At 33.6% G+C, this 19,863-nt stretch overlaps 1 protein-coding gene across 5 annotated transcripts in view; it reads right to left on the minus strand.

Annotated features, from left to right (window-relative positions):
• Window positions 1-365: 365 nt before the first annotated feature.
• The window catches only part of TBC1D15 (TBC1 domain family member 15), an 89,389-nt gene continuing 69,891 nt past the window's right edge, over window positions 366-19,863 (minus strand). For all 5 annotated transcript variants that reach the window (XM_027591769.2, XM_027591768.2, XM_027591767.2 and 2 more), the window contains 7 exons: window positions 18,432-18,548; window positions 13,061-13,161; window positions 8,918-9,017; window positions 8,217-8,314; window positions 5,350-5,466; window positions 4,747-4,833; window positions 366-3,553 (listed from right to left, as the gene is read on the minus strand). In XM_027591769.2, the coding sequence (XP_027447570.1) occupies window positions 3,332-3,553; window positions 4,747-4,833; window positions 5,350-5,466; window positions 8,217-8,314; window positions 8,918-9,017; window positions 13,061-13,161; window positions 18,432-18,548 (842 nt within the window). In that variant the 3' untranslated portion in view covers window positions 366-3,331. The remainder of the gene's footprint in view (window positions 3,554-4,746; window positions 4,834-5,349; window positions 5,467-8,216; window positions 8,315-8,917; window positions 9,018-13,060; window positions 13,162-18,431; window positions 18,549-19,863) is intronic.

Consider the following 19,863-nt stretch of genomic DNA (forward strand, 5'->3'; position numbering starts at 1 on the left):
GCAAATACGGTATTTCTGATTCCTGGTAGTTGTTAGAAAAAGAAATTCTGATTATAATCAACTTTTCTTTACAGTGAATTTGTAAACAGTGTAATATTTCCCATGGGCTAAAAGTGCTTTGGATATCTAAAACGAGTTATTGAAGTATGTCCAGTCTAATTGCCCCACACCACCCACCTTTGCCTCTAAGAGCAACACAATGTTTTTCCCTATGGCAAGATGGATAACCTAAAAAACAGGGCTCTATTTATAAGACAGTGAGAAAAATATCTGTAATCAGAACAATACTCAAAAATCTACAAGTTAAAATCCCCATATTATAAGAACCCAAAAGGAGACGAGGCCACATACATTGTATTATTCAAATGGCAATGTATTCACATTAAACGTACAGGTAAGTACACATGTTCGGTATCAGGTAATGACACTAGATTCTGATGGAAACCTTTCAGATTCATTTTAAATTTAATCCTGTTTCATGTTTAGAAATAAAGTAACACTGGAAGTTTATCTTCAAAATGTACAATAGAGAAGGAAGTCTACATAAAATAGGCCATGACAACTGTCATCACTTTATACTAAAAATGGTGGCCCAAATAGGGCAAATCACCTTAGAAAATTAAGAAACTGCTTTTTTAAAACTCAGGGACTTGTCTACCTGACCATAAGTCAAAATGTTACCCTATGAAATACAATATATAATGGCGGTTCTCTAACTTCAGGGAGGCTCAGGAACCACCTGGATGCTTGGAGAAAATTAGAGAAACTATGTGACCTGTCCCCAAAAACACGCACACAAAACTTCAAATATAGTAAGAGGTTCATACATCTTCTGAAAGTAAAGAAATCCAAGCTAGATGGACGTTACCTGGTTACACAGTGACACACAAGTCAGGTAAAGTTCTAAGTTCTTCAATAAACATTTTAGGTTACTTTATACAAACTACCTTTAATGATGGACATAATTATATGAATTTCCCATAAGAATTAGTCGGCATCCATAAAAATCCTTGGAAAGGTCAGGTTCAGCAAGAATAACTAAGTATCCCAAAATGCTCTTTTCCTAACTCAAAAAAGCTCTAGTCACCACCAAGACTAAAGTTCCTAACATACAAAGAGATGAAGAATCCTAGGCATATGAGACATTCAAAATAGGGATGTTCTTAAATGCGAAAAGGCTTCCCACAGACTCTTATATCAGAAATGAAAATACTTTTTACAGTTAAATTAGGAATTACTTAAATTTTTAACATTAAATATCACATAATATAGCACATAATATTTTACATGTCATCAGGGTACAAACAACATCTTGTGAAAACTGAAATAAACAAATCTTTAAGAAGTTAAGACTAGCCAATTTACCTGAACTATCTATTTTAGCAATCTCAATAGCTCAAGTTTATATAGCATTTGCTAACTGGATCTTGTAGACTCTCGTTAAGACTTTATCTAGCACTATGCTGTACTGTTACTTCCCCATCAAAAATAAACTAGGTAGAAATTCAGACTCTTCAGTATGTTTTAACAAGTAGTTTTATAATAAAACTTGACAAAAGTTCAAGATACTAAATGTGTTAAGATTTTTTTAAACTCTGAAGTAGATATGGTATTACATAGTGGGAGAAAAAAACTCCCCCAAAGCCCCTGTCCAGGAAGAACAAGAAGGACATCAAGATGTTCTAAGCAATTTCCTGAACAGCAGGAAATGAAAGGCTGGAGATGCCCAGTGTCTGATCAGTTTACTTTTTTTTGTCTAAATAGGCTTACTCATTATTAACTGATTAAAGATAACACACATATGATATTAAAAACTAAAATCTAATGGTTCTACTGTCATGATTGTCAGTTAATACTCAAGTAGGAAGAAAGTTCATTTAGTTCCCTAGTTTTCTGGAGGGAAAAAAAAAATCTACCTCCTGGACCATTTCAGAACTGCATAGCTTTTATTTTACATTATTAACATCAATTGTAGAAGTTGCTTTCCCAAGTCAGACAATTATATCCTCCAAGACAACACTATGCCCAAGTCCGTGCTGATGAAAATTTATTTTCGGTTATAAAAGGTCACGTTTCTTTCTCATGTCCATAACTCATTCCAATGATTGTTTCAATCACATTAAACAGAAAATGTGCTGGGGGCCATCTTGGATTTTTTCTTCCAATGAAGAACTAGCAGACTATGTCTAAGTGTAATTTAACTAAAAACACTACTTCAACTTCAAATTTATTTTAATGATATGTACAGGAGTTAACAAATTACAGTTAAAACGGAATCAGTTATGTTAATTCCACATAACTTAAAATCATGCAACACTGCATGGTAAAAACAGCTTCATTCATATACAAAAAAGTATTATTTTGAGACTCGTAATAGTATATTGAAATTTTTGACATGAGCTTTTTGCAAAGAGCATTTTATAAAAATTTAAAGACCTGATTAATCAGTTAATGCATTATTAGGAAAGATAATAAACACATTATTAGTAAAGTGAGATTACAAGCAATTAATTTTAAAATTACACCAGGTACAGGGTTGAATGTAGTCCCATGAAATAAATGTTTGGTTAAGAAAATAGTTTTGAAAAAGATCTCATACTGAAGCTATGTATTACTTTTGTCAAATCAGGTTATATAAATCAATAGTCAAGTTTATTCAGTTAAAGAAAATATGCCTATCCTTTCTTATACTCATAAATAAGTACTTATATAGTTTTTATATACAAGTGAAGAAAGTTTCAATGTAAAAAATATGCTGCCAATCCACTTATTATGGTTGAAATAGCTCTTTCTATCTACACATTAAATTGCATTGATGAAATCCCAATTTAAATCACATTCAGCCAGCATAAATATTTAAGCTGAGTATTATTGTAAACAATAGAGAAAAAACAAATTTTTTATCTCATCACTTGGGTACACAATCTACTTCTCAGCTTAGCATGCTATAGAAAGGCCCAACATTTAATTTAATCAAATCCAAAACCCACTAAACGTAGAGTAAACAAAGTGAATGTTTTTCAAAGTGCATAATTTCCAACTCTTCCACTTGTAATATTTATCCAATTCCAGTTCATCAGCAAGAAAATAAAATGTACTTGGCTATAAAAATACTAAGGAATGTTATTGAAAAGGAAAGGCTATTTGGTAGAAGTAACTACAAAAATAATTAGTTTAAATCTTTGTAAAGCTTTAATGCAAGAACATCAGTACACTTTCTTTCCATAAACCTTAAAGCATGATCAATACCAAGATTTTAAATTTCCACCTTTCAAGTACTTGAAAAAGGTTGCAACAAAGTGTCTCTTCAAAAATTAAGCAAGAAGAATGATCATGCAGGTGTTAATCTGCTAACATTTGGGGACACTGATATCTGTGTTGGGTCGTCATCTCTGGCTCCACTGGTAGCAAGTACAGGCAAGGAGTCACTCTGAAATGTAGATGTAGGACAACTAGTCATGCCAACATTTTCATCTTCACCGGTGTCTGAATCTGGTGTTGTAACTTCACTGTCCTGAAGTCCCAGGATCTCACAAACTGCTTGTGGCAATTCCTGAATATGCAAAATTAAACACACAACCATCCTTCACTATACAGGAAAAGTAATCCAAAGTAACACTTCTACTTAAGACTACATTGATTCCAGAATCTGAACATTTACTCTAACAGTGTGATTGTTATGTATCTTCTCACACCTTCCTTCTCCACTCCAAATAAAATCCTAACCACTTTTTTCATAAGCGGTTCCATGATCTTCTATTCTAAATTGGTCACTCTCCACCCCACCCTACCACTCCCACAAACGTAAGTTTTCTTTCTTTCTTTTTTAAGATTTAATTTATTTGACAGAGATAGACACAGCGAGAGACAGAACACAAGCAGGGGGAGTGGGAGAGGGAAAACAGGCTTCCCGCTGAGCAGGGAGCCCGATGCAGGGCTCAATCCCAGGACCCTGGGATCATGACCTGAACTGAAGGCAGACGCTTAACTGTCTGAGCCACCCAGGCACCCCAAACATACGTTTTCTAATATTTAGCATTTATTTCATTCTACCTGTTATTATAGAATCTTAGGTATTAAATGAGATCTTATTTACACCATCTTTCTCCCTTAATGCACACGGTTCCTTTAAGAAAGAAGTGTCTGACATATTTTGAACAGAAGAGCTATCAAATAAATGTTTGTAGAAGTGAACCAAAATAAGTACTTGGAACCATGAACAAATGACACAAAGACCAAATAGGAACTCTCATAAAATACATCAGAAGAATGATTTGGTTGGAATTCAGATAATACATTAAATTTGCCTTGTTTTTAGAAAGAACTAAGAGCCTGACTGATAGAGTTGTAAAGACACAGACTAAATACTATTCATTTAATTATTTCTGATTAGCATCTGTGTTTGAGGATACCACATTTAACATAAGATCCTAGGCTCTATTCAGACTGGATAATACATCAATACTTAAATTCTACAGCCTCTTTAGTTGTTGCAGAAACGTTTTCATTATTTTTGCCATTTTGCTGTCCTACGTTTCTTATCTAGCATAATTAATTGACTGTTTTCAATTAAGTGCTATAAAATCCATAATGGTAAACAAAATCCTAGCTAATGCTTGGTGCCTGCCTTCAACTTGCTAAAATTGCTATTTATCTTACTTCTACAAAGAAAAATTCTTTCTTGACCTCAATCCACCCAATTGCATACAAATAAAAAATCTTACAATTATTTAAAACACTGTATACCTTGCATTTTACCATCTGTAGAGAAATTGCTTCTGCCTTGCATAGTACATCTTCCACATCAATTTTCATGGACAATTCATTGATATGCTAAAATGAATCCATAAAATAAAATAATTGAAACTAAAAGCACTATTATATTCTACTATATAAACAATTTATTACCAGTTATATTTCACTGCGGATAAAATCCTTAAAATAAAAGTATTCACATACTACAAATAAGCAGGAAATTCAATATATCTTTCAGTTTTAAAGTTAAAGAATAACTAATAAGTTTATGGAACATTAAATCCAGCATCTGTCCCAAGTCTATTATCTGAAAGTTATAAGCAAAAGACAATTATTTTTTTTAGAAAACTAAACTACATAAAAGAGCATTTGCTGAATTTCCTTTTCTTCCTAATTAGCCAGGTAAAAATAACTGGCCAGTATGTACTCATTGAACTGTCATTCTCAGAGTCAGTTTAGTATTAAGTGTTATTGATATAATTTAAGTTTTACTCAAGGGATTCAATAAAGCTCTAAGGAAATGTTTTGTGTATTGGTACCACCAAACAAAGGAAAGAGCCAAAATATTAAAATCTAAATTAAAGGAATAACTACCTTTAGTATTTCATTAAAGCCATAATGCTTTTCCATTATTTGCTGCTTTTCTGATTCCAGAATAGCACAACAGAGAAGAAGATGGAAATTTTTACATGGCAGTTCAGTCCACATTACCTATAAAAAATAGAACTATTTAGTAAACTGTATCAATTCTAAAATATTTTCCTCACAGAAACAATGCTGAACTCTGAATGACTTTTATGCAAAGCAGAAGTTGTCTAGATGGGGTAGACCACTGTTTTTCTAGTTAGGAAATGAGGAGTGGAGAAGTCTTACCTTTACCTACATAGTAACTAACATCAAGTTTACATTATGCGAATATGATGAATTCCAAATGTGGCCCTTTAGGTAACTACTAAGCAAATCACTGAGCCTAATTTATATGATAAATGATATTAATTAAGAAGCTTACATCCATGAGTTTAAGGTATAAGGTTAGAGGCATTTTCAGTATTTTCCTGACCCTTCAGTTTCTCACTTTTAAATCACCTTCAATCTCTGGAGAAATAAAAAAAAAAAAGCTAAATCATGGATATAAAAGAAAAAAAATTCAGTTAATAGTGCATGGGATCAAAACTACCCAGAGATAGCTCTTCATTATATTACATAACACAGAGTATCCCTGATTGTGACAAAAACTGAATCAACTACCCAAAATTTATATCCAAATGTATAAAACATCTTATCAATAGCTGCACTTCTTAAATAAAGATAATGACCTCAAATAATAACGTACATAACAATATCTTATCTGGAAAGTGAAAAAGACCCACATAAATAATACTATTAAAGCACACCTGAAATGTTTTTACTTCTTTCATCAAGAGTAAATCAAATTGAATAATTTTCAGACTAAGTCCAATTTTTAATTACAATGCAATTAAGCTCAAAATTTTCATTAGAAGTTCAATTTATTTGGTAAACAGATTGAGGATTATTCTAGCTATACAGTAATAATATTCTCAGTTCACTCTTTAAAAAAGAAGTTGAGATACTTACTCAACCAAACTGATAAAAACTTTAAACTGTGATTCCATACAGAGAACAAAATGGTGGTTGTCAAAGGGAGAAGGGAGATGGGAATGTGGGCAAAACTGAAGGGGATTAAGAGGTACAAAATCCCAGTTATAAAATAAACAAGTCATGGGCATGTAAAATACAACACAGGGAATGTGGTCAATAGTATTGTCATAACTTTGTATGGTGACAGATGGTAACTACATGGAGAGCATTTCATGATGTATATAAATGCTGAATCACTATGTTGTACATCAAACTAATAATACTATATGTCAACTATACTCCAATTTATAAATAAATAAATTCTTTTAAAAAAATACAATGTTGTCAGCAACATATTTACTAGAAAATCAGGATGTGATAATTATTGTTTTTTTGCTTATTAAACCAAGATTAAATTTCATAATGACCCCCAAAAATAAATTAATTACATTAAATGAAATAGGATTCCAGCTCAAGAACATATGAGTTTTACTTCTAATTTCAAACAGAAGAAATCATCCCACAGAAAGCAATGATCCTTCAATTAGCACATCACCTTCTCTAATGGTAGCATGGTTGCCAGAAGCGTAGGAACCAATTTCCAGCTGTAAAAGCTTCAAAGGACACATGGGTTCCACTATGTATGTCTATTTATTATCCAAATGGATTATTCCCCCCATTCCTTCCTTGGGAGAATTTCTGTAACCCCTTTCCTTTATAAAGATAAGGTAGCAATCAGCAATTACACCAACATTCTCTTTTAAAAGAATACTGATCTGTTAACAATTAACATATTTCAGAAGAAAATAATAATTTTCTGCTTTAATCAAGTTACCCTGGGTCCAAAATGAATAAAAGGATATACATTCATGAATATCCTCTAGAGTTGGGGACAGGGAAATGGGACTTGGGGTGGAGATTAAAGAAGATGTTAGCTACATCTTTAATTCTTTTTCTTGGAAAAGAGAAAAACTAGAAGTAAATATTTACCTATGTTAAATATGGATGGTGGGATGTTTGTTTTTTAAATCCACAATTATGTTCCATCTCCTCAACCCCAAGTAATTAGCTAAGGTAATCAGGTCAGAGTCCAAGCTGACTACAAGTGATTAAATGTGGCCTTTCCTACCTTTGGTGTGCCCATTCTGAAAAATAATCATCTCTCACCTCTTCTTGGGAGTAATTTGGCAAAATCTATCAACACACTTAAAAAGTGACTAGTCTTTGATTCAGAGATATCTAGAAATTTATTCTAAGAACATATTCAGAGGTATACATGAAAATTGGAATATTAAGATACTTGCCTTAGTGTTAAATATGACGTTCATTTCAACATTGTTGGTGCAAATAAGCAAAATATCAGATAGAAACTAATTAAATGGTTATATATTCACAAGATGTTTGCTGTATTATTCTTAGTCTTTTTCTCTACCTCAAAGTTCTTTAAAAAAGCAAAACACAAATCAGCTCCCTCCCAATACTTCAGACTACAAAGTGCCATCTCAACTGACTGTGTGTCAAAACTTCCTTGAACTCTATACAAATCTATACCAGAATGTGGAAGAGCCTCACATAAAGTCAAGCCTCCCAAGGAAAGAAAACAATTATGAATCATCTAGAGAAGTGGTTCTAGGAAACCTAGTGGCCCCAAATCTCATGAGGATTGAGATTTATAAAAAATGCTCCAAAGACCAAATATTCAATTCAAGATCATTAAGGAAAGACCATAAAACCATCAGAATTTCATAACATACATGCTTTAGAAATTTCAGTTAGGCTATTATAATCCATTTATACTCTACACAATAAAGTGTTTCTTTCCATAATAAATATTACATTTGTATAATAATTTAAGAACTTACCTCCCATAACCGAAGAATATCTAGAAAACTAAATTCCCTTTTAAATCTAATTAAAAGCCATCTGAAGCAAAAATAAAGGTATCCAGAGTCCTGAGATTCTATACAAAAAGGAAAAAAAAAATATATATATGGCTTACTCTTATGCTAATTATCTCAGAATACAGTAACCTATTTCAAACTCAAATTTTTCCATGCAGCTTAAGCTATTAGAAGTCCTAGAAATTTAATTGCCTTCTACTAATTCAAGGAAACAATTCAAATTTGTTTAAAAGAAAACCATAAAAAAAACAACAAATAATTCATTTTATGAATAAACTGTTTTAAGGCATTATACAAAGAAAGTTTGGTCCCACACTTTGATTCCTCAAAGGAATTCAGGCAACAATGATAGGGTATATGTATCTTTAAGACAGTTCTTTACATTTTTTCTCTTTGTATATATTACCCTACAATTTGTTGGGTATATAATTTTTTTTTTTTTAAAGATTTTATTTATTTGACAGAGAGAGAGATAGCAAGAGCAGGAACACAAGCAGGGGGAGTGGGAGAGGGAAAAGCAGGCTTCCCGCTGAGCAGGAAGCCCCGATGTGGGGCTCGATCCCAGGACCCCGGGATCCTGACCTGAGCCGAAGGCAGACGCTCAACAACTGAGCCACCCAGACGCCCAATCAAATCAATATAATTTGATTCACTAAACTTACCTAAGTAACTGCAAAATCCACTATCCAACAATCGAAGTAAGGTACTTAGTTGAATTAGCTGGGTCTTCATGCCTTGCATTTGTTCTTCAAAATTTTGATGCTTTAAAGGGAAATAAATGTCACCACATAAATAATACTTAATAAATATTTTACATTACAAAATCACTGATAACTAAACCATGAGTTTAAGGACAAATGCTGGACTTATACCACACTGGTTATATTCTTAAAAATCACAACAAATTAAAAAGCTAAAGCAACATTAAAAAGGAGGGAAAAGAGAATCCTTGGTCTCAAACTAAGGATTATTTTTTTCCTCTATTCATTTCACTTAAAGAAGGATGCAGAGCTATAGACTGATACACTGATTTCTTACATGAAATAAGAAAGTTGGTGAAAGAAACACACATCTGGGCAATAAACTTTTATTAAATCACTTCCATTGTTAAATATTTCTTCAAATTGTCATATAAAATAAATTTTAGCTGTAACATAATCTTATTTTGAAGAACTAATTTTAATTATTTCTTAAATTTGATGACATTAGGGAATCTATGAAGTCAAAACCATTTTCATGACAATTCTAAAATACTATATGCATTCTGCACTTTAAACTCTCCCACAAGGGTAAAGGCTGAATGAGGAGTGCTACTGCAGTAGACTGAATACAGGGGCAGATATGAAAATCCAGCTGTCTTCCATTAAACTAGACATCAAAGAAAATGGAAAATGGAAAACAATCCCTCTTCTCAGTAAATTGTTTCTGTTTTGGAAAAGTTACTTTTCATTAAAATATAGTATTATGTATGTTAAAGTATAAAAGGTTTATTGTTATTTTTTAAATAACTAATAAATGTTTATATACTTCTCAGTATTAATTTTTCATATACATAAACATCAAAAGATATAACCTACATAAACAAATGTTCTCAGAGTCCTCAATAGTATCTAAGAGTGTGAAGGGGTCCTGAGATCACAAAGTATGACAACTGCTATGGTTTATATAATTTTAAATATTCTGCAAAGTTGAGTAGACTCCCTACCAAAACTTTAGTCAAGGGTTGTGAGATGGGTGGGGAGACCAAAATAATTTAAAGTCTCCTTAGATCATTCCAATCCCTTTTATCCATGTGCCCCAACCCCTCTATGGTAACCTACTGTCCTAATGCTTATAAAAAGCCTAAAGACAACATCTCTTCCCTCAAACTTCTATTTAAGTTTTGGAGACAAAGCATCATTCTTGGTAAAAATAAAGTAAAGTAACATTTTTAAAGCTAGTGATTGTCAAATAACTGATTTCTTGGGGTGCCTGGGTGGCTTAGTCGGTTAAGCGTCTGACTCTTGATTTTGGCTCAGGTCATGGTCTCAGGGTCATGGGATCCAGCCCTGCATAGCGGGGCATATGCTTGAGATTTGCTTTCCCTCTCCCTCTGCCCCTCCCCCTGCACACTCTCTCTCTAAAATAAATAAACAAATCTTTTTAAAAAACCTGATTTCTCCTTTATGCCTTAAAGAACTAGTTTACTAGACTGACACAAGCCTTTGGGATACTGTTTCTTCACATTTACCACATAGACCTGTAAGGGAAAGACAGAATCAACTCTTCGATTAACACCATCATTTTTATTATGACAGCCAAAGGTTAAAGTTGGTTTGGCAGTACCAACATGGCATGATCTGCTATAAAAAGAAGCACTCCCAAAATGACAGCTACTTTGGAAAAGTAGCTACTCTGGGAGAAGGGAAAATGAGATCAACAATGGATATACAAATGGCTTCAACTGTATTTGTAAAATAAATACATGTGTGCATACAAATACATACGTATGTGTGCATGTACACAGATACATGTATATATATATACATTTATGTGTATATGTGTATATATGTATATATATATACACACATATATATGGGGGAGGGAGGTGAGGAGAAGGAAGGGAAGAACTAAATTACATGGCGAAATAAATAGTGGGTATAAGAAAGTTCATTAGATCATTTTGCTAATCGTTCTATAATATTTCTATAATAGACACATAGCCTATGCCTACACCTACATTAGATACGAGTAAATATAAAAAAAGTAAATCTATGGACATTAGATTCAGTCATCACAAAAGAAATAAAAACTTACATGAAATAAAGCTGTGAAACAAAAAGGAGTCAAATAGCAGTGTAGATTTAAGGACACCAAGCCAATAGCAATGCAGTAAAAAATAATCATGCAGATTATTTTGATTGCAAAATACTGCCCTTTTATTCAAATCGAAAAAAAATGTTAGTAGACAATATATTGAGATTTTTTTAGAATAAAGACTAGAAAAATCCCCAGACTGTCCTCAATGGAAAAGGCAAACACAGAACATTTACGATGAAAAAGAAGAAAGAATTTGAACCTTCATACACAAAAATGACAAACAGACCGTAAAGTATATATTACAGATGTTCAGAAAAGTCTTTACATTTGAGACCTAAATACATGCACAAGTATGTATGTACATATGCATGTAGGTGTACATATATGGCATCATAAGCCAATTTTTTGAACATGCCAATACTGGCTCAATTTTATGAAAATTATTATTGTAAAAATCTAAATGCAGCATGTTCATGTTAATTTTTTTGGAATACTTACTATAAGTAAAGGTCTAAACTAAGCACTGGGGAAATATTCATGTGTTTATTCTACAAAAATCTGTTGCACAAAAACCTCATGTTGGCATTAGGAAAATTCTGGAAGCATACCGGAAAACTAGTTAAACAAAGACATGACCTATCAAGGAACATACTAGCTCTAGTGAAAAGAGGATAAACAACAAAAACACAAGAAAGGCAGACAACAGTTTTTATACAATTAGTATCAGTTGTACAGACCTTTATAACAAATGCCTCAGGTTTCTAGAGCACTTGGGAATAATTGGAACTAAGAAGGCAGGTAAAATCAATCAATCAAAAAGGTAAGGAAGACAAACTATGATATTAGCAGATTACTGCAATTAATAATCTTTCCAAATAATCTAAAACATTAATTCATGTTCAGGACTATGTACTCTGAATACTTATTAATAGTAAAAGATATTTTCAAACTTATCAAATCTTATCAAATATGCATTTGGAAAAGAAGTAGGAGAAGTGAGGATGAGTTGGTACCATGGATATGACAGACTTGAAGAAATAGATAAAAGTGGGAAAAACTAGGAGGGAAAAGAAAAATTGGAAAGCAAGAGGGGAAGAACAGAAGTATGGAAAAAAGAGAAAGGTACTTCTTCTAAACTCCACATTTATATCCCAGAAAATGAATTAAACCCTGTATTACAGGGAAACGTTGCATATGATTACATATTCAATATCTTTATCCCCTTGCAATGAATACCCAACATCAAAGTCCAGCATCAAGTGTATTAGTTTTTCTCTCAAACAGTACTGTGACCTATGTATTCAGGTCTTTGGATTTCATATGCTTTTATCTACTCTTAGTCCTCTGCTGTTTTTTTCTTTCTAACAGATTACTTGAGAAGACTATTCTATTTTGTTTCCCTGTTAATACTCTGTGCTATTGTCCCAGAATTCTGTCTCCAAGCTATTATCAATAGATTAAATGTTCTTTGTAATAATATGTATATATAAACATAGTTCAACTCTAATAATCACACGCTCCTGAGAAAATAACAATGAATTACTAAGAAAGTGTCACTGTTACAAATAGTTCAAACAGATTTAGAAGAAAAATCAGTTACTATAATGACAAAATCCAAAATGTTCACAAAAAGTAAGGATATTACTTGGCATGACTAAGCTTTATCTCCAAAAAAGATATGAAAGTTCAACTACTTCATAAGCACTGAATTCATCTATTCCATCAATATTCTATGACTCACAGCTCTTCTGCAGAACACAAGCATTTACTGATATTAAATCCTGATTATTCCTGTGCTACAGGCACTTACTATCTACATTTTGTATTAAAAATGATGTCCATATTTTCAAGCCCCTTGAAAAGGCTATTTTAAAAAGAAACAAACAACATGGAGCAATTTTAAATTCCAGCATAACTGTCTAAATATAAATACCAATATATAATAAGATTATACAACTAAAATTTTCAAAATTAGTTTGATTAAAGGAAGGAGCCCCTGTTCTTACCATTTGGTCCATATAGGAGGCAAAGCACCAAAAGGCATCCACTTCATTTTCCATCACATATAAAAGAGGGGAAAGTAAGTCACTCATTCCCTGAACATACCCTAAGAATAGAAAAAAAAAAAAAAAACATGTCTCTGAAAACCTAAGCTTTATGTATCCTTCTGTGCATATCACCATGGTTTCACTTAAAATTTCATCTTTTGTTTGCTTTCAGAAACTGGTAGATAATGACGTTTACCAAGAAAAGAGAATAAACAAGGAGGAAGTCTAGCAATCAGTAAGAAAAATGAATTGTTTTAGACTGAAATGTCAAGCAGATAGCTGCTATTATGTGTCTTAGTGTAGATATCATTACCAAGAGAGGATAATATTACTAAAAAATAATATGCAAAATTTTTATGATAAAGAGGAGGGGTAAAGAGAAAACCCAGAGGAACATCAAAGGTAAGAGTATATACTCAAAGGACATTTGAGAAGGAGTAGTCAGAAGTAAGGAGGGGGGGAAAATCAAGGGAGAAAATTGTTATAAAAGTCAAGGGGAAAAAAAATTTCAGGACCCAAGCAGCCAACAGCACCTAACTGCCATGAACAAGCCAAATAAAGTAAGAATGAAAAAGGGTCCAACTGCTTTAGCCTGCGGCTATAATTTCTCAGTCATGACAATTATAGCCTATGATTAAAAAGAAAAACTGGAAAGTTAAAGAATCAGGCCCCTCACTTAAACAAAAAGTCTTGGTTTTGCTTTCCACCTGAATATGTCAAGCTTCTTATTTTTTAGTTCTACCTTTTGAAACTCTCAATTTTCTTAACTGTTCAACAATTGATTTCAGATTTAAGACAAACATTCTTGAACCAAAAAAGGGGCACAAGTTCAAACTATGCCTTCTTGCATACATATTATCATTCAACTTTGGTAACTTTTATACATGTGTTAAAGTTACATAGAGGTTTTGTTTTTTTTTCCCAAGGTAGCTTGAAGTCATGGAAAATACAGTCTTTCATGTGTAAGTCCAAAGCTTACATTCTTATCATTCACAAAAATCAATGTGCACTGAAGCCATTAAGAGTATATATTTTAAAGGGGAAGAGGATATTTCTGCTAGAAATGATACACAATTCCACATCTCTCTTCCTATTTTGGAATAAAGCTACATACAGGAAGCATGTAGGCCAGAGTCTCTTGAGAAACCTCAGATTAGAGGTATAACACAGAGACAATTCAGATCACCTCAGGATCTCCCTACAAATAAAAGTTCATCTCTATCTGTTCTGAGCCTCTGCCCCATCATCTACTGCTGTGTTCCTATCAACCTATGTCTACATGACACCCTGTGGAAAAGTATGGCTCTACTCATATTAACACGGAAGAACACGTGGGTTGCCATGGTGGGTATCCAATTATTACAGTACCAGGAATAACATTTGGAGACAAGTGCCAGAAAAAAATGGCATATGACATGATATCTAAATGTAATATTTCTACAAATTTATCACAGACGTTTTTTAAAACCATGCACACTTGTGATGATTAATTTGTCAACTTGAGTAGGCCTCAGGATGCTCAAAGCCTGATTAAGCATTCTTTCTGTGAGTGCCCTGAAGGTGTTTCTAGAAGAGATTAGCATTTGAATTGAACTGATGAAAGTAGATGGCCCTCCCCAATGTGGTGGGCACCACCCAGTCCATGGAGGGCTTGAACAGAATAAAAAGATGGAGGAAGGTTGAATGATGTGCTCTCTGCCTGGCTTTCTGAACCGGGACATTGATCTTCTTCTGCCTTTAGAGCTCATGATTCTCATGCCTCCAGATCTGAACTGGCGTCTACACCACTGGCTCTCCTGCTCTCAGGCTTTCCTGGGTCTCCAACTTGGAGACAACAGATTGTGAGACTTCTCATTCTCAGTCTCCATAATCGTGTGAGCCAACCAACACCTTAAAAGAATCTTTTTCTTTCTCTGTGTATCCATGTTAAAATATATAAAATATATATATATATATAAACAAATAAAAATATATAACCATACATAACCTTAATGGTTCTATTCCCCTGGAGAACGCTAATAAACACTTTTTAAAAAAAGAATAGGGGCGCCTGGGTGGCTCAGTCAGTTAAGTGTCTGCCTTCCGCTCAGGTCATGATCCCAGGGTCCTAGGATGGAGACCTACATTGGGGTCCCTGCTCAGCAGGGAGTTGGCTTCTCCCTCGCCCTCTGTGATCTGTCTCACTCTCTCTCTCTCTCAAATATATAAATAAAATCCTTAAAAAAAGAATAAATAGGTTGGAAGGAAGACTAAATTGTTATCAGCACTTTTCTACATGACACTGACACAGTGAAAGCAATGACAAATATAAAGCATGAAAGAAATTTGATCTGAATTCAACAAAGTGCAAAAGATTACTACTTTACTGGGTCTGACTGCATATAGTCTATAACAAAAGTATTTCATAGTGTGCTATTCAAAAGATTTACAAAGCACCTTTCGTCTGGAAAAAAAGTGCTTTATTATAAAGTTATAATGAATAAAAATTTCTAAGAAACTAATTTAATCATTTAAGTCTTCAGCTTTCACTTAGGATCACTACCACATTTCTTATACAAGTCTTAGCTGAAGTAAGTAGTCAAATTAATCTTCATACTCTAGTTGCTTTTTAATCTTATTTTATACATGATGTTCTTTGGGGTATGTCATGAGTTGTGGGGGTGGAATTAATGTACAAATTCCTTTTAATTAAAGAAAGATTAAAGCTGTTTAAATTAGCATTCAGTGACACTAAGATCCTGCAGCAGTGCTGACTGATGCACATCTTAATCAGCACTACTACAATTTCTCAAGTAGTTCCCTAAAATTATTTTCATAGCAAATTTCTTTCAAGGGGGAGGTATGAGAAATGAACTCCTTATCATCCTAGTGTACACGTTCTTCCATTGAAAAGAAAAATTTCACCTACATCTAGGTCAATTTCCAGGTTAACTGAAGCTTAACCCTTAGAGTATCAAATAAAAAATAGTAATCTTAGGAGTTGGAAATCAATTTTTTTTAAATTAGACACTGCCTTCTTACATAATTTTCAGTATGATTTAATGTTTTATTGGTTATTTAGGATCATTATTATGTACATACACCACTTAAAAAGATTACCTCCCATAGAAACATCCTAAGTGTAAAGTCTTTTCACTAACTAAAAATTATTCTTCCTGGAGTTCTTCTTTCTGCTTTTGGTAATTTCTGTCTCCTTCCTCACTATTAATGAGATTGTATTAAATGTAAATATACCTATACCTCATCTATATGGGCTATGAGGCCAAACAACTCAATATGATATAGAATTACCTACAGGAGTAAATTTACAGGCCAGGTTACTTTGCCATGGTTAAAGACAAGAAATTTGGTGCACTGCTTTAGGAAAAATACCTTGGCTCCTCACAAGGCCAGAGTTCAGGAACCTTGGCTATGTTTCAGATAACTTAAGTATTTGACTAGAAAGAATGAGGGATTAATACGGACAAATGAAGATAGCAATTTACCCAGTTAGCTGGTCTGGGACTATGCCCTGAAAAAACTGAGCATTTAGGAACTCCAAAAAATATGCATGAATTCCTATCTCAAAATTATCACCTGAGAGTACAAGACAATGCCTCTTGTTCCCTAAGACAAGGGTCCTAGTCCCTGTAGTAAAATGGCAATGGGTCAGCGTGGTGGATGTGTAGAGGTAAAAATGCCAGCCTAAAATAAAGACCTGGGTCTCTACCCCAGTCCAATATTTACTACTTGTGCAACCTTGAGTCACTCTCTAAAACAATAAAACCTTACTCATAAAATTGGGATTTCCCCACTTCTTCAAAAGGCTGCTATTAGTAATGAGTCAAAATCAAGTATGACAGTGCTTTAACCTGTTTTCTTTTTTTTTTTTAAGATTTTATTTATTTATTTGACAGAGAAAGAGACTGCGAGAGAGGGAACACAAGCAGGGGGAGCGGGAGAGGGAGAAGCAGGCTTCCCGCGGGGCAGGGAGCCCGATGCGGGGCTCAATCCCAGGACCCTGGGATCATGACCTGAGCCGAAGGCAGACGCTTAACGACTGAGCCACCCAGGCACCCCTAACCTATTTTCAATGATCCAATCTGAGGTGTGATAGATAGGACTGGCTCAATTTTACATTTTAAAGAGAGATGTGTGGTTTTCAATTTACTGTCACCAAAGAGGCTGATGCCTCAAGATCCACAAAAGAGTTTATATCTTCCCCCTAACATATAAAAGAGGAATTCACAAAGATACAAACGGTGAGGAAAATGTACCATAATTCAAGGTTCAATTAGGTTTAATATGCTAAATATCCCGTTACCTTCTCCAAAAGCTGTCTCAAGCTTTATTAAAATAATCTGGAAAAGATCTATTTCCATTATTCTCTACTTGGGAATCACTCACGTGGTAGATAACTCAGAAACTTTTCCATTCCTTACACTTACTTAAAGGCTGATGCATAGAGAATTTCCTTTAAAGAAACAGCTCAAGTTCCCTTATCCCTTAAAATATTAATTCCTTATATTTTCTACCCCTTAAATCTTCCTCATGCAATCCACTACTGCCCCTACCAGCCCACCCCGTCTTCCTATCCCATTTTGGTAGGAAGCACACTTACCAAGAAAAGAGAGTAAAATTCTACATGGCCTAGATAATATCTATCTGCATGGCTTGTCCAAGATATCACCACATCAGTATCTTCCTTCACAAGGGAGGAAAGCATTTAAAACAAAGTTTCTCAAACTTTCTCAGTTCAGACTCCATAATGTCTTAGTAATTTTTTCTAAGGCACCCCCCTAGGCTCAAAGAAATAAACTAACAGTTCCATTTATTAAGTACTTAGATACAAACAATTTAACAACAATTTATGTTCTATGAACTTAGCACATGTTGGGCACTGCACTACTTCTCAAACCTTGGAATCCAACTGGATGCCACCAGCCTCATTTCCTGTCCTTCATCTATTTTCACACAGTACTTGCTTATCACGACAAAGCCAAAAGCCCTGCTTTGCAAAACTATAAATTCATCAGGAGGAATTTGGAGATCTAATGTTGAAACTCTGAACTACTTCAGCGAGGACTCAGAGCAGTATCCTTACAGATGTCACTATCTTTCTCAAAAATTTAAAATATCCCACATTGCCCCATAAGTATGCTGTGGCAACCCAGTGCTCTTCAGTGCACAATCTGGGAATCACAGCCTTCCAAGTTTCCTGTCCAACAGAAAAATACCTATAGAAACTAGCCCAGAGAGCTGCTACATATGCCTAACAGGTTAATAAATTTAAATTCTAAAATAAATATATATAAATCTTATAAAATTAGGATATTAGAATAGAACTTACCTAAGTCAAAATCATACATACAATAGGTCATCAAAATGTCATGAAGCAAGATCAACCCTGGATTATCTTGGCCTTCATAAAACTTGTTTGTTCGATCTGTTCTGTTAACATCTTTTTCTGAGGAGGAAAATCATCATATATTTGAAAACTTTTCAAAAAAATTCATCAAGTTCCATTTCAGATATGCAATAAAGTCAGATTTTAGAATATTTTTCAAAAATCAGTCCACTTCTTCATGGGTATATTTTCAAATATTTTTCAATTCTTATCTAAACATAGAAATTTTTCAATAGTAGAAAACACTTTTAATTAAAAGCAATGCCAATAATTCACATTAGTTAGCAATAAAAATGCTAGTCATGAATGCATGTGATAGGCAGTATTACTTGAAAATAGTAGTAAAAAAAAGCTACTACGCAATCAAGTGTAATCAATGAGATTTGTTTCAATCTCATTTGCTTCATTCATTATCAACTTCTTTGTCATGTCCACAATCATATTCAGGACAAATTACTTCCTTATTCTCATACATAAATTATTCAGTTTACATATCAGCATAAATAATTTATTTTAATTTTGAAAAAATGAAAACCCACACTGTGCTAGAAATGATTTCATGATATTAAAAACAGGTTTGGAAACATCACCATGAGTGTATCCCAAGTTGTACTGACAATTCAATTCACAAATACTAATACCTATTAAATGCAGCAATTTATTGTGGAAGTCTTTACAACTAAAAAGGTATTCCCCAAACGAATCCCTCAGTAAATGAGGAAGAAATAATTTAAAGAAACTCAAAACTGTTTAATCAACTCTATAATCAGTTCTGTTTAAAAAAGTTATAACTGACCTCTCCCTCCACTTCACCCCATTAAAATGAATAAATTGAAAACATTCTCAATACAGGTACTCCCGCTTTTCAAAAGTTTGCATTACACCACTTTATCTTTACAAAAGACCTATATTAGAACCTGTTTTCATTAACCAAAAGAAATCCAAAGATTTTCACTTTTACAAAAAAAAGACAAAAAGTGAAAAGAGCATTCAGGGTTTGTTTTGCACTGAATGGTTACAGAGGCAGCACTAGTCCTGGGCAGCTAAAGGTGCCCCACCACGCTCCTTCCTCAGGACCTACACTCAACATCTCAGCATCAAGCCACCACAGCTTTGAACTGTGTCTGTGGGCATCTGTGCTGTATTTTGATTGATTTTGTGTATCTGTTAGCAAAAAGCCTAAAAGAGGTTATTTTTTGGGTCTGGGAATGCTTAAAAAATCTTCCATATAACAGTAATTATTTCTTTGCTTAACGCCATTCAGACTTATGAAAGGTCTCATAAGAATATCTACTTTCAGATAGCAGGGTAAGCCTGTACTTGTGAACAGATGGGGAGGTATTTTACAACAGAGGAGAATCTAACAATAGAAAAT

Source organism: Zalophus californianus, chromosome 9 (assembly GCF_009762305.2).
Source record: "Zalophus californianus isolate mZalCal1 chromosome 9, mZalCal1.pri.v2, whole genome shotgun sequence".
Taxonomy (NCBI): Eukaryota; Metazoa; Chordata; class Mammalia; order Carnivora; family Otariidae; genus Zalophus; species Zalophus californianus.